Source organism: Microcaecilia unicolor, chromosome 12 (genome assembly GCF_901765095.1).
Source record: "Microcaecilia unicolor chromosome 12, aMicUni1.1, whole genome shotgun sequence".
Classification (NCBI taxonomy): domain Eukaryota; kingdom Metazoa; phylum Chordata; class Amphibia; order Gymnophiona; family Siphonopidae; genus Microcaecilia; species Microcaecilia unicolor.
The window spans coordinates 35,589,328-35,605,208 of NC_044042.1; the positions used below are offsets into that span (position 1 = coordinate 35,589,328).

General features: G+C 44.1%; 1 protein-coding gene across 1 annotated transcript in view; it reads left to right on the forward strand.

Moving 5' to 3' along the window:
* SCN3B (sodium voltage-gated channel beta subunit 3) overlaps positions 1 to 15,881 on the forward strand; it is a 30,586-nt gene extending 14,705 nt beyond the window's left edge. Inside the window, exons 3-6 of the mRNA XM_030221325.1 lie at positions 3,506 to 3,731; positions 12,463 to 12,601; positions 14,822 to 14,928; positions 15,527 to 15,881. Of these exons, the coding sequence (XP_030077185.1) occupies positions 3,506 to 3,731; positions 12,463 to 12,601; positions 14,822 to 14,885 (429 nt within the window). The 3' untranslated portion in view covers positions 14,886 to 14,928; positions 15,527 to 15,881. The remainder of the gene's footprint in view (positions 1 to 3,505; positions 3,732 to 12,462; positions 12,602 to 14,821; positions 14,929 to 15,526) is intronic.

The following is a 15,881-nucleotide window of genomic DNA, read 5'->3' on the forward strand; positions in this document are numbered from 1 at the left end:
GGATAGAGTCAGGAATAATCTAAGGAAATACTTCTTTACAGAAAGGGCGATGGACGCATCAAACGGCCTCTCAGTGGAAATTCAAGAAAGCATGGGACAAGCACTTTAGATCTCTAAGAGAGAGGAAGGGATAGTAGATGGTATGAATAGGCAGACTTGTTGGGCCATATGGTCTTTATCTGCTGTTATTTTCTATGTTTCTCTGAGATACAGAAATTGGGTCTGAGAATCAGATTCACTCTACGTATTGGATTATTCTGGAAACCAGAAGCATCAATAAATGTATGAAGAAAAGCAGGCCCAAATTTGAGAAATGCAAACACACATTTCTTCTCCAAAAATATCTGCTGTATTCTTACCATGACATGACTTGTTTCCATGTATCAAATGCACAATGCTACCCAAAAGCCATGTTTCAATGGTATTGAGCTTTTGTGCTCCAGAAGGAGTGCTTGGGCTGCTCCAGGCTTGGAGTGTGTGCTGTTTGTTTGGTTTTTTTCAATTCCATACCAGGGCCTGATTTTGCATTAGATGAGGCACTTGCTTTCCCAAAGATACTCTTGGTCTTTAAGAAGGTGGGTCAAAAGGAGAGAGAGAGACAGTCAATTGCCGATGGATTAGGCCACTCGTGATTGTAGCATATCTTTGAAAGAGACCCCATCTTCCTCCAAATCATGCACCTTCCAAGGGGCAGGGTTGTCTTGGCAAATGAGAATGACCATCCCAGGCTTCATGTTCTGATCCTTTCTCACTCCCACTGGCTGGAGGACAGCAGTACTTATCCCCTAGATCTGCCCTTCGTATACCAGCTTCAGTCTGACATCCCTCTCACATGATTCATTAGATCTTGTGAGACTGGGGGATCCGGCAGAGTTCAGACTTTAAAGCAAGAGCTGGCAGAAGAGGAAGCTGATGCAAGGAAAAAGCACTGCCCTGTTCTGCTGTTGGCAAGAGGATGGACAAAATCATACATTACAGGTGGAGATGGAGAAGATCACACTGTGAGGAGGAGAGTAAATATGTAGTTGGAAAGAATGGGCACAGAGCTGCCAAGTTACCCATTCCAGGAGGAAGATTTTTTGGGGTGGTCCTGGTTTTAAACTTACATCCTAAAGCAGTGTAGTATTTGTAGTCCATGATTTTATCCATTGAAATCTGTACTGCAGGTCCCATAATGCACCAGGTTGAGGTTGGCAGAAATCCAGGACTGACCAAAAAGTCTCCCTCCTGGAATGAGTAATTTGGCAGCTCTGGAGGCACACAGGTTTCTTCCTAGGTGTGTTCTTTCTTTGTTTCAGTGGGTTCAGTCCCCCAAGTTCATTTTCCTTTCACTCCTCCAGATTTATTCCCCCTCTGCTTCGATGTTCTCTCTTCCTACTTGACAGAAAGACTGCTAGCTCCTTCTCTGTCCCCACCACAACACAGTTTTGTATAGTTCTTGGCACGATCCCCAGTTTTCTCCCCAATAAACCCTTCTAGGCTTCTGTCCCCCCCCCCCCCCCCCACAGCAAAATGTCCTCAGTAACCACGTCTGTTCCACTCTACTCAACCCCAGCTCGTTGTGTTTGGCAATGCACAGCAAAGAGGAGAGAGTTGCTCATTGGGCTATGCCCACCTCCTCTGCCACCATGTCAGACTGTTAATTAAAGCCACGTGGCTGGGCAGTGTTCCACTCTGTTCAAATTAGCAGTGGCACAGCCTTGGACGGTGCAAAGGAGGCGGGGGCACAAGATTTTCCCCCTCTCCATTTTCTCCCCTGCTTGGCCCACAGTGCAGTAGGTGGGGAGAGAATACTAGGGAGAATGTTGCACAGGGCGTGATCGCTCCTGACAAGAGTGTACCTGCAAGGATGGAAAGAACACACTGAGGGTTTTTTCCTGAATGGGGAGGGGAGAGGAGGTGAATCGTGGCAGTTGCATCCTTCTAGTACAGAATTCTGTGCAAATTGTACACTGTGCATTTGTTCCAAATTCTCCCAGGAGTATTAGGAGATGTTAATGTAAAAGGTTTGATAGATGGGTTTCCTCACAGATACCAGAAAAATCATGCTCCTGTTCTTGTTGCATGCTGGGCATGAATATATTTTACAGGATGATAGGCATGGTATGACAGTAGTATGTAAGGAGTGTCTGCAGGTGGGACTCCAGCATATGAGGAGGAATTCTGTATGTGCGTGATTCCATTTAGGTGCCCGGAGGGCATCTGGTAGGAGCCCTATTCTGTAATAGAACTTAAGCACCTGGATTCTGTTATAGAATACAGCCGTAACCACTGTTCCCTCTAAGCTTAGTGGGGGGTCCTCCAACTGCATTGCTACCAGTAGGGGTGGTGCTTCAATATTGTGTTTTCAATCATTAGGGACAGGCAGGTTCCCTGGAGTCCTGCAGAACTTGTCTATCCCTCACTATTGAAAATGTGATAGTGAAACAGCACCCCCCACTGGCAGGACCGTAGATGGAGGACTCCTGCTCAACTTAGAACAGTAAGCATGCCTACAAATTAGGGGCTTACACTTACTCCAGCCAGGAAACTGGTGTACCTGTGAGCACCTAAATTTGACAAGGACGTAGTATTCTCCAAGTTATACGCATTGGTGGGAGTCACGCCTATGGCATACTCTGCCCTTGCCAATATTCAGTGTACAAAATAAGTCATGCATTTATAGGAAAGTGCACAGGCAGCATGCTGGCATATATATATATATATATATATATATATATATATATATAGTAGTGTGCTATATGCTAGTATTTTAAATGTACACACGCATTGGTGTGTTAGTATATTGTGTAACTTATGACAAAACAGCGAAGATGACTCAAAAAGTGGACGACGCTCCAGATAAAAATAACTGTTTATTGGAGGATGAACCAGACTCGACACAGCTGTGTTTCGGCCTATGAGGCCTACATCAGGACTCTATTTTCAAGACAACATATAAAATCAATCAATAACATAGAAAAACCATTAAAAATAACATTTAAAACAAATTGTGCAGCGCTGCGTACGCCTTGTAGCGCTATAGAAATGCTAAATAGTAGTTAGTAGTAAGATTAGATTTTGACACAGTAAAAAATGTTGATTAATGAAAATAGTATTAACACAAAGGAAGGATATCTATAGACAATTTGTTAAATTAAAAACATTTCAAACAAATTATAAGATTAGAATTTGATACAGTAAAGAATGTTGATTAATGAAATTCAAATTATTAAAGAGGAAGGATATCTATAAGCAATTGAAGTTAATAATATCACAAAAGAAATATCTAGACGGTTTGTTACACTAATATTGTTTCAAAGAGACAGTAGTAATTTACAACTCAGAACTATACACAACTTCAAATCTTTATACAACTACATCTTAGAACCATTATCTTTAATAGATTATAATAAATCAAATAATATCCAATTGTGTTTAAAGGATATATGTTATTAGTATAATGTGTGCCTTGTAATATCGCCCAAGTGGTGAAAGAGTTTCTCTTTGAATGTTTCTCTCCTAGATCTATGCGTTCAATGGTGTGCCCCTGGAGTACATCAGCCCCTTTCAGGGTCGCATTCAGTGGAATGGTAGTAAGGACTTGCAAGATATCTCCCTCAACATTTTAAACGTCACCAAAAATGATTCGGGGATCTTCACCTGCAATGTTACCCGCAAGCTGAACTTTGAGGTCTACCACACAATTGTTAGAAGCAGTAAATCCATCCATCTCATCGTCACTGAGGAAGGTAAGAGGGATCTGGAGTTGACAAGGTGTATGAAATCAGGTACAGCCCCAAGCAGCTGGACCAGTGCCTTGTCGAAGTTTTGTGTGTTATTTACAGGATTAGGTTTGGGAGATGGTGTCGTACAGAGTGTACAATCTTTGTAAAATGAGTGCAGTGCAGGGGCGTAGCCAGACCTCATGGTGGAAGGGGGCCAGAGCCCAAGGTAACATAGTAACATAGTAGATGATGGCAGAAAAAGACCTGCACGGTCCATCCAGTCTGCCCAACAAGATAAATTCATATGTGCTACTTTTTATTTGTACCTGTCCTCTTCAGGGCACAGACCGTATAAGTCTGGCCAGCACTATCCCCGCCTCCCAACCACCAGCCCCGCCTCCCACCACCAGCTCTGGCACAGACCGTATAAGTCTGCCCAGCACTATCTCCGCCTCCCAACCACCAGCCCCGCCTCCCACCACCAGCTCTGGCACAGACCGTATAAGTCTGCCCAGCACTATCCCCGCCTCCCAACCACCAGCCCCGCCTCCCACCAATGGCTCTGGCACAGACCGTATAAGTCTGCCCAGCACTATCCCCGCCTCCCACCACCGGTTAAGGGCACATTTTGAGTTCCGCCCTGCTGCCCCCCCCCCACACTGCCTCGCCTCCTCATCGCTCCCTCTCACCTCCTTGCCGCTTCCCCTCACCGCCTTGTCGCTCCCCCCGCAAAAAGAAAGCCTTCTTCAGCGCCGGTCTCTGCCGCAGCCACATTCGCTGCCCTGCTCTTCTTTCTTCTTGCTCCTCCTGTGCATGCTAACACTCTTTTACGTGAAACAGCATGCATGCATCAGCGTGCACAGGAGGAGCAAGAAGAAAGAAGAGCAGGGCAGCAAACGTGGCTGTGCCGGAGACCGGGCGCTGAAGAAAGCTTCGGCTGGCGGGGGTTGGGGACCCAACCCCTGCCAGCCAAACCAGGGGCCCGGATGAAATTTGTGGGGGCCCAGGCCCCTGTGGCCTCTCCACAGCTATGCAGCTGGTGCAGTGTTAGAAAACAGTGCACATGTTTTGCAGAGTGCACTCTATTCATGAGGAAAAAAAAATGAAATTTTGGATTTTTCCCGTTGTTTAAAATGGCACGAAATGCGATTTTCCTGTTCACATTTAATTACATATGCTGCCTATACTGAGGTTGTTATTTAGGTAGTGCTTAGCTTGCTCCTAATCCTACATCTGTATTGGGATAGCTGAGGAAACAAGTTCAGTGATTTCAGCAGCTTTCTACAATCCCTTCTTTTTATTAAATTTAATGGTTGATAGCTCACCCTTTCACCTATCAGGTGCATCGAGGGGCCCTTTTACAAAGTCGTGGGAGTGCCATCACACGGGTAGTGCACGCCCAATCGGCACTACCGCCGGGGTAGCACGTGTGCCCAGCAGTAATTTGGAGTGTGCCAAATCCCACGTGGGTAGCGCATGAGGCCTTACCGCTGGGTCAGTGGGTGGCAGTAAGGACTCGGGTCATAATTAGGCACTTGCTAGTTTTAATATTAGCACAGGCCCATTTCCCAGCCCATTAAAAAATTGCTTTTTTCCTAGCCATGGTAAAAAAAAATGGCTCAGCGCGCACCTAAAAGATGCGCCCACACTACTGCAGGCCACTTTTTACCGTGCCTTTGTAAAAGGACCCCCTCAGTGAGGTACAACAGATTCTGTCATACAATCATAGCGATAAAAAACCCCAACCTAATACTCAATTAAAATCAACATACTGCCTGTGCCAGGGGTGTAGCTACATGGGGGCATGGGCCCCTGTAGATTTGGCCCTGCCCCCCCCCCCCCCACCAACCCCTTCGACCCCCGTTCCCGCCGCCAACCCTCCCCCACAGCCGCCGTCGGGTACATTTGCTTCCGAAGTCCTCTTCTCCAGCGTGGCCGTGTTGCTGATCTGCAAGGCTTCTGTTTTTGTGAGTCTGACGTCCTGCACATTCTGTGAGTCTGACGTGCAGGACGTCAGACTCACAGAAACAAAAGGCTTGCAGATCAGCAACGCGGCCACGCCGGAGAAGAGGACTTCGGAAGCAAATGTACCTGACAGTGACAGCGAGGGAGGGTTGGCGGTGGCAGGAAGAGGGGGGTCAAAAGGATTGGCGCCAGGGAGGTCAAAGGTGGTGGTGGGGGGTCGGCGGCGCCAGGGGGGGCTGAAATGTGCCCCCTCACCTCGGGCTCTGGACCCCTCTCCCGCCGAAGTCTAGCTACGCCCCTGGCCTGTGCCCTATCCCACAGCAGCTTTGTTACCCCCTTAATGCATCAATCCAAGCTAGGAAAAGGCAGGTTTTTAATTTGTGGCAAAATTCTTGGTATTCTATAATGCTTTTGATCTTCCAGGAAGATTAATCCACAAGCAAAATGACCTTTTACAGGGTTTCTCCCTCAAAAACAAATTTCCCAGGGGTATACACAATGTAAAGCTTTGGCTAGGCCGTAAAACTATCCATATTATTAAACACTAGTAAAAAAGGCCCGGCGAAAACTGCCGCTGCCGTGCTACCTGTTCTTACAGCTGAAGTGTTGTTCTTTCCTTCCCGTTGGTTCTTCAATCATCTTGTCAGGAAGTTCCTCTGCGTGCGTCTGACGTCAGACGTAAGGAGTTAAACTTTCTGAGAAGATGTTTGAGGAACCCAACCGAAGGGCAGAACAACACTTCTGCTGTCAGCACAGGTAGTGCACAACAGCGGCGGGGAGGGGGGCTGCGGTTTTCAGCATTCCGATGGGGGGGATCGACAGGTTCGCGGAAAGGGGGTGGGTTTTGAGGGGGCCGTAGCACGGGGGGTGACAGCTGATTCCGAGGCAGTAGGAGGATGTTTCCCTACTTCTCTCCTTGCCTTGGAATCAGCTGTTTTGACGTCAGTGACGTCCGTGCGTGTCTGCCTCGCAGACCACCTGCAGCCACGGTCCCAAGCATAGAACGTTGGAGGTGAGAATTATTATATAGGATCTGAAACAAAATACACAGAATCTTGAAAAGAACATTTTGTTCTCTATGAAGCCAGTGCAAAGATACTAACAAACTATGGGCCCCATTTACTCAGCAGCACCAAGGCCACATTAGCATTTTTAGCACAAGCTAATGATTAGCACGCGCTAAACGCTACGTCACCCATAGGAACGGGCGACTTTAGCATTTAGCTCATGCTAAAAAACGCTAGCGTGGCTTAGTAAACAGGGCTCTATGTTATTCTTCCTGAGGGAGAAATTTGGGAGCGAAGTTTCTGTGCGTGCCTTGCCACTCCCATCACTAAAAGTCTAAGCGAGTCAAGGGTGCTGCTTTATTTAACAGCCCCCAGAATCATAAGCAGGTACCAGCTTGCTATGAGCAGAACGTGAACAGGGAAAGACTGGACCTAAGAAACAAATGGGCAGACAATCTACAAGATCCAAGATAAGCAGCAAAACTGCAGATCGATAGTTATAAAAGGGTCCAAATTTATTGACCACATTAATAATTAAAAGCCCGACGTGGCCATGTTTCGCCTTTTCCAATGGCTGCATCAGGGGCTGTAAAAACTGTAAATAAATACATAAATACGCATGTCAGCATACATTAAAAAAGAACCTCATATTACAAATAAATTGATCGTAAAAAAATAAAATCTGGATGCAGAAACCTTGGGATAGTCTTTGTTTGCGTGAAATCACCATTGTTTATCTCTAAAATATTTTTTAAATACATTGTTTTTGTTTAGTTCTCCAGTACATTTTTTGTTTTGTTTTCTATATGTTTCGAGAGCAATGTCAGAAATAGTGCCCACATTTCAGGAAGAGCGAGCGTGCACAGTCACAAACAGTGCACCCCGTTTCTGACACAGGAAAAAATCCAAAATTTGTTGGTTTTCTCATCGTTTTGCCTTGCAAGAAGTTAACAAAAAGTGAAGAAGTAAGGTCCGAACACAATAAGGTCTCCAAAAGTACTCAGTAAAGGTCCTCTTTATTATAAATTGAAGGTAAATTATCCAATGTCAAAACAGAACTTGCGGTTATTACATGCAAGTATAAAATACAGTATAGCACTTTGTAATGGAATCGATGGGAGACATGTACGTACTATGGGCCCTGCTGCGCTAGAGGCACACTAGCGATTTTACTGCATGGTAGCTGTATAGATGTCTGTAATATTCCTATGCGTTGTAACCAGGTACCTCTCTTGTGCAGCCAAGGATAGAACAATCTCCTCCAGCCACAGGCTCCCGGTACAATGAAGAAATAGATGTCCACCAGTAACTTCAATCTTAAGGATTTTATTCCATGCAGGTTTCTAGTACCCAGTTCCAACAGCAGCATAGCACATACCAGGATTCAATACAGGCTTACAGGCTCCAGTCTGGGCTCTTTATCCAGTGCACAATAAACAGTAATTCAATTCCCAAGACAAACAGTTCTTTCAGTTCATCATCACAGTTCAGTCACCAAGCAGCAGTTTCTACCTTCTATTCTCTTTACCTTCAGGAGAGATCAATATTTTAGGGACTCCTTCTACCCAAGGGTTTTCCCCTGCATCAGCTTCACAGTGAATTCAATACTTTTGGGACTTCCTCTCACCCAAGGAATCTCAGCCTGCTTCAGTACTTTAGGGACCTCCCTGCCCAAGGGTTTTCAGCCTGCAACTGCTTCTCTCCTTCTGCTTCTCTCTCCTGAACTGAACTCCACTGCTGGGACTCCTTCCCACCTGCCTAATCAATCCCTGGCTTCAGCTACCATCACCAATCATTCTCCTTCCATTAGCTTCCTCACACCCAACCCAGCTGAGTTAAGCATTAGACTAATGAGACCAATGATGAGCTCCTGCACACAGGGTTTCCTAACTCTCTTTCCGCCTAGTGGCAGCCACTCTACACAACCTGCCAGTTTACACCCATGTCTTCCCTGATTGCAGCTAGGAGTCCAGTCCGGGTTCTTCATCCCCCCCTCTGGCTTCTTGCCTGCAATGCCTTCTGGGACTTGTATTTCAGACTGAAACTGCCTTAACCCACCTATCCTGGAGGTGACTTTATCACAGCGTGTCTACATGGTTAATGCATGCTAATTTTTAGCACTTGCTTAAAATTATTTGTTACATTTGTATCCCACATTTTCCCACCCTTTGCAGGCTCAATGTGGCTTACATATAACCATTAATGGCGTTAGCCGATTATGGTTTGAACAAATACATAGTATGAATGAATACAAAGTGATATTGTGGTATAATGAGGTATATGTACGGTAGGAAACAGTTGGGGGGAACTTAGAGAGGGAAAGGGGGAAGAAGAGTCAGGTAATGTCCATTGCAGTCTTTGGTTATGTTGTGTCACAAGTGACCAGTATTGCAAGTGACTAGCGCACCTTAGTAAACAGGGCCCTAAATGTATTTTATACATGAATGTAATAACCATAATCCCTGTATAACCCAGTTTATTACATTGTTGTAGTGCATCTGACTCCTGTTGCAGGCACTGACACTGAAACACTACTGTGTTGAGTGATGCTTCTCCAACCACAAGTTCTGTTTTGACGCTGGATTTTTTTTAATCTTCAGTTTATACTGAAGAGGACCTTAATTGAGGATTTTTGGACTCTTTGTCCTTGTGTTTCAAACCTTACTCCTTCATTTGCTGTTTGTACCCATGAGCTCCCTGCTTCAAAAAAAACTGCTGACTAGGGATGTGCATTTATCTGAAATCTTCAAGCACTGCTGGGTGGCCTCTCTCTATGTGGTCCTAATACATCCATTTCCATTACATTTCACCAGTGTTGCCTCTTCATTTGACCAACTGAGACCCGCTGTCTCTGCAGCTCTACAGAGCTCTGCATCCCAGTGGAAACTAGATGTGTGCGTTCCCCCAATTTTTGTTTTATGTAGTTTCTTGTGTTGTTTATAACAATTTTTTGTTTTTGTTTTTTTATTTTAGGTTTTATTTTGCATTTCAGGGTGATGTAAATAGTCGATGCTTTATGGAAAGTGTGTGTACTGTTCATGAACAGTGCACATTATTTTTTTAACCGTATGCACTCTTTGTAAAAAAAAAAAGAAGTGCACACTTTGTAGTACATTCTGTATAGGGTGCCCCCCCCCCCCCCCCATTTAGGTGCCTGGAAATTGCATGCTAACCCCCAGATTCTATAAATGGTGATTAAAACTGCGTGTGCAATTCTGCATGCATAGCCGATTTCCACATACAACTTAATTGTTTAACAAGCTAATCAGCACCAACAATTGGCCAATAACAAGCAATTATCAGTACTAATTGGCACTAATTAGAATTTACATGCGTAACTTTCTAAGAATATTCTGTAATGCATGGATCACAGGAGGGGGCGGGACCATGAGAAGGACATGGGCGGGTGGTGGCTGTTCCTGGAAATTACACGCACTGTTACAGAATATGCTCGATCTGCACCTAAATAAGACGTAGGCATTTATACCAGGTTTTAGTTGACTCAAATGGCTGTGCCTAAATTTTAGACACAGGACAGCCACGAAGATATGTCTTTAGATGGTTTATAGAATACTGCTAAGCGTGGTTTTTTTCAGTGTTATTGTTTTGGCTCCATATATAGAATCTGGCCTTAAGCAGCTACTCAATAGTTTATAGTTACAGTTTATTAAAATTTACTATACCACTCAACCTAACTTGCAGATCTGAGTGGTTTACAAAACTAAAGGTACATGAATTTATTTATTTTTATTTATTTTATAGCATTTGTATCCCACATTATCCCACCTTTTTGCAGGCTCAATGTGGCTTACAATTCATCGTGGATGCTGAACATAGAAAAGAATTTACATTTGGTTTTACAACAGGTATTGGTGCATGGTGGAGAGATACATGGTAATGGAAGTAGAAAAGAATAGACAGACATATGTGTTAGCAGAGGTTTTGTGTGTATGATGGTGGGATACTTGATAGTGTTTAAGTTATGGGCATTAGGTACATGATAGTGAGAGCAAAAGGCATTAAAGAACGTTCCTGGATCTCTTAAAGAATGTAGTGTTACGCGTGTTGTCCATTGTGATATATTTTGTCGAAGAGATAGGTTTTCAGGAGTTTGCGGAAATTGGTCATTTCGTAGACCGTTTTTAGATTTCGTGGTAGTGTGTTCCAGAGCTGTGTGCTTGTATAAGAGAAGGTTGATGCATGCATTGATTTGTATTTCACGCCTTTACAATTGGGAGGGTGAAGGTTGAGGAATGTGCGGGAGGACATTTTTGCATTTCTTGGTGGTAGTTCTATTAGGTCTGACATGTAGGCTGGGGCGTCACCATGGATGATTTTATGGATCAAGGCAGAAAGGAACTACAGTATGAGACAAGAAAGGAATAAATCATTCAAACGTAAGAAAAATGTACAAGCTAAAGAGCAGCAAGTAGGATGGGTCATAGAAGGCAAAAAGGATAATAAGAGGGGAGGAGTGAGAAGGGAGGGAAGGAGGGATGAGGAAGAACAGCTGGGAGCCTGAATTTTGATTCCCCCCTATAGTGGATAAGGGAACGATAAAGGTTTAATTAAAAAGCCAGATTTTTATGGCAGTCTTGAAATTTTTAAAGGACATTTTGGAATGAATGGTTAGAGAAAAAGAATTCCAATGAAAAGGAGTAGCAAAGAAAAAGGCATGATGGCTAGGAAATTCTAGTTGGGCAGCTTTTGGGCTTGGGAAAACAAGGCAATGATCATTAATCGATTGGGGAATGTGGAACAGTCAGTGATGCTAGGTAATCTGGAAGACCATATCTGTTGGCTTTGAATGGGAAAAGGGAAATGGGACTTGATATACCGCCTTTCTGAGGTTTTTGCAACTACATTCAAAGCGGTTTACATATATTCGGGTACTTATTTTTTGCACTGTCAGCATGAGTAACCTAAAGATGATCCATTTCTCAATAAGCAGCCAATGAAATTTCAGAAATAAAAGGGATGCATGATCAAACTTTAAGTGCAGGAGTGATCAGTCTTATAGCAGTGTTTTGTATAGATTTAAGTATTTTTAGATTGGTTTTGCGAGCAGCCAATATAGATTATGTTGTGATAGTCAAGTCTAGTTACCAACAGTGAAAGGACATTCACACATGCCAATTTAGGCACCCACGCTTACGCCTGCTCAAAGGCTTGTATAAATGCAGGCACCTAAACGTGCTAAATGCGTATGGAAATGCAGGTATTCTTTAACCTATATGCACTTATTCTGGGCATTCCCCTTCCACTTCCACTCACCATTTGAGTTTATGCGCTCAGGCTACAGAATAGCGACTAAGAGCAGTTGTACATGCAACTGCAAATTGGTGCCAATTAATTCCAATTACCAATAATTAGGTGTCAAGTCCAATTTAACAGCCAATTATTATACTAATTTGCATGCGCAACTGCCTCTATTCCATAACAACGCACACAAATTTGGGTGCTAAGCATCAATTTGTGCACACTTTTATCGCATCCAGGGGTTTATGGTAGGAAACCCCCCCCCCCCCCCCCCCAGGTTATTTCCTGTCATTTCAGGATAAAAACAACATGAAATGACATGGGAAATGTTTCAAATGAATTCACGCCCCTTGTGGAAATGAGTCAGAGATTAGTTCAGTTCTTTAGTTTTCATCCTAAGAAGAGGGTTTCAGAAAGCTTTGTAGTGAAATTAAAACTTAAGCCTGGCCTATAGTGACTTTTTTTTTTTTCGGGATACATTGTGAAGTTTCTTTGATTCTAATATTATTTTCCTCACTAAACAGCTGAAGATGACTTCACATCAGTTGTGTCTGAAATCATGATGTATATCCTCCTGGTCTTTCTCACACTGTGGTTATTGATAGAAATGATTTATTGCTACCGGAAGATCTCCAAGACAGAGGAAACTACCCAAGAGAGTGCGTAAGTATCTCTAGTAAATGAAAAGTTGACAACCACTGTCACGAAACGCCTAGCACCCACCTGGGGTTAACCCCATAGTCACCTAGAGTGTCTGTCCCCAGCAGTGCTCAGGCCCATCTGCGCCTGGGTACGTGCTCTATACTAGTCAGCCCTCCACCCCACACACTAGGTTCCACTTGCCTCTGGGGTAGTCACCCTGGTGATTTCTAGGACACACTGTGGCTACACTCTCAGGGGTCCCACAGTTCCTGGAAAGCACTTGCAAACCCAAAACACAAAAGCACCTGGATTTTAGTCGGTCCAGGACAACAGAGTCAATAAACTAATAGGTTTATTATTACAGTAAAACAGTGAACGTTTGAAAAACTAGGAGAAAAGGTACAGCAAGCAATAACAGAAAACCAAAACAAGTATCAACATTAAAACTATCTAACACTTGTTACTACTAGGGTAGCACCTGGGGTGTTCCAGGAAATAACTGCTCACAAGTCTTGAACAGGGTCTCAGGACAGAGATGTTTCTCCTCTGTAGCCCCCAAGCTGAGACTAAAGAAAATCTAGTACCTCCTGGCTAGATTTGAACTCCAGGGCCAATCAGAACCCAGGGCACCAACTTTGAAAGTATCTGGCCAATGGTACTGAAAGTTCCCTTTTTTTACATGGCTAAATTGCCGTAATCTTCTATGCAACAGCTTTAAAACTGAAAACAAACGCCATCTGCTGACCGATTAGGCAAAATACAGTTCATAAAATAATACAATTCACAGGCTTAGAAACCCATTGTTTCGTCACAACCACTTCCCCCCCCTCCCCCACCCTCTCTGTTTTCAAATTCTGGAATCCAACTTTGAAAGTCTCTGGCCAATAGTACTGTTAGTTTCCTTTTCTACAGGGCTAAATTGAAAAATTTTCTTCACTCAATGTGTAATTAAACTCTGGAATTCATTGCCAGAGAATGTGGTAAAGGCGGTTAGCTTAGTGGCATTTAAAAAACGTTTGGACGGCTTCCTAAAGGAAAAGTCCATAGACCATTATTAAAATGGACTTGGGGAAAATCCACTGCTTATTTCTGGGATAAGCAGCATAAAATGTTTTGTACTTTTTTGGGATCTTGCCAGGTATTTGTGACCTGGATTGGCCAATGTTGGAAACAGGATGCTGGGCTTGATGGACCTTTGGTCTGTCCCAGTATGGCAATATTTATGTACTTATGAAAAAGAAAGTAATCTGCAGTTCAACTTCTTTAAAACTGAAAACAAATGCCATCTGCTGGCCGATTAGGAGAAATAGACTTCATGAAATAATACAGTTCACAGGCTTAGAAACCCACTGTTTTGTCACAACCACTTTCCCTTCTCTGTCTTGCTCTTAAAATTCTGGAATCTCGTCTCAGAGAATGGAAAAGTGTCACTAGTGGGGCATGAGCCAGAACCCTTCAGCTTTTAACTTAAGATAAAATCTCTTGGGCAGCCTTCAGCAAATCATCTTTTTAACTCAGATTACCCAGCCTGGACTGGAAAGAAATCATCATGGCCATCCGTCTTTAAAAGTGTGCTTGGAGAAGTTGGTGAGGATCTTCAGTTGCACAAGAACAAGATGAGGACTGAATTCTCAACACTGCTACTTCATCTTTCATGATTTGCCCAAAGAAATTTCAGCCCAAGTAGAAAAGCTGGCAGCTTCTCTCCTCCGTTAATATCAGTCTCACACTTATTCTGGATCTTCCACCCTCATTCAGGGGGCCTTTCACAAAGCGTCGGTAAGCCCAATGCGGGCTTACTGCGCGCTAACCCGGAATTACCGCCGGCCCAATGCTGTTGATGATTCTGCCTCAAGCATGTGCCATTTCTGGCATACTGTAAAAAAAATGTATTTTATAACGTGGTGCTAACCCGGTGGTAATCGGGCATCGCCATGTGCTGCCCGGTTACGACTGAGTTACTGAAGGAGCCCTTACCACCACCTCAATGGGTGGCGGCATGTGCTCCCCCCTCCCCCCCTTCCCCCATGGCCACACAGTAAGAGCAATCTTACTACATGGCCATTTTTTTAGGGGTTTTTTACCCACTGCTGTAAAAAGGGTCCTGGCGTGTGGGGAAAAATGACCTCCTTCACTACCACAGGGCCCTTTTTCCCCACAGCTTAGTAAAAAGACCCCTCGGTTCCTGTCCGTTCAGTTTCTAGTAATGGCATTTTTTTCATGCATTTTGCCTTCCTGCAGGACTGACTACCTTGCCATTCCTTCGGAAAACAAGGAGAACTGCACAGTTCCTGTAGAAGAATAACTTCCAGACTGTATCGGAGATGTGGCTTGGCCTACAAATCCTGGTAATGTGCCTTTGGACATGATGTGGGTGGGGGTGGGGGATAGTTATACAGTTAGGGAGATTCTATAAAAGGCATTAAAAAATGGACACCAGAACAGATCAGCACTAAGTGGTATTCTATAAAGGGCACCGACTCCCATGCCCAACTCTGGGTGCATCTTTTTGAAATGCCCCTGCCCCTTTTGGATGGAGCGCTAAGGGATTTAGGCACACAGCATTATAGAATAATGCACAGCAAGATGTGTGTGCAAATCCCAGTCGATGCCAGTTAATGTCAGTAATTGCTTGTTAGCATCCAATTATTCATGGTTAACAGCTCATTACCCATTTAAGTTACCCCCGGAAATGGCTTGTGCAGCGATAATCCGGCAGTAATCAGGTATCGCCGCATGCTGCCCAGTTATCGCCGGAGCCCTTATCGCCACCTCAATGGGTGGCAGTAAGGCTTCCTACCACATGGCCATGTGATAGGAGTTCTCTCACCGCATGGCCATGTGTGCTGGGAGCTTTCTTTTACCCACTGCAGTAAAAAGGGCCCTGATGCGCGGGGAAAAAATGAACCCTGCCACTATATTTAGTGATGTTTCTTTCATTTTCAGGCACTGGAACACCTGGAGGATCAGAAGAATCAAGTCTAACAGTATAGTGACTCTTTCATGAAAAGCAAAGACAAGGGTACATTCTTTTTTCCCATTTGCCTTAAATTCTGTACAGCCTCCTTTTCTGCATCTGGACACCTTGCCCTGCACCTCCATCAGCCAGTTCATTGAAGAAATCTCTCAGACGCATGCTCTGTGGAAGGAGGCGTTGTTGTTCTTCTGCAGCTCTATTTGGCATCACCTAACTGCTTAGTAATGTAATGACAGTTTAATTAATTTATTTTTTAAATCATGTTTGTGAGTGTGCATATTTGCCAGGGCAAATGCCATCTGGGATGTCACACTGCGGGGAAGA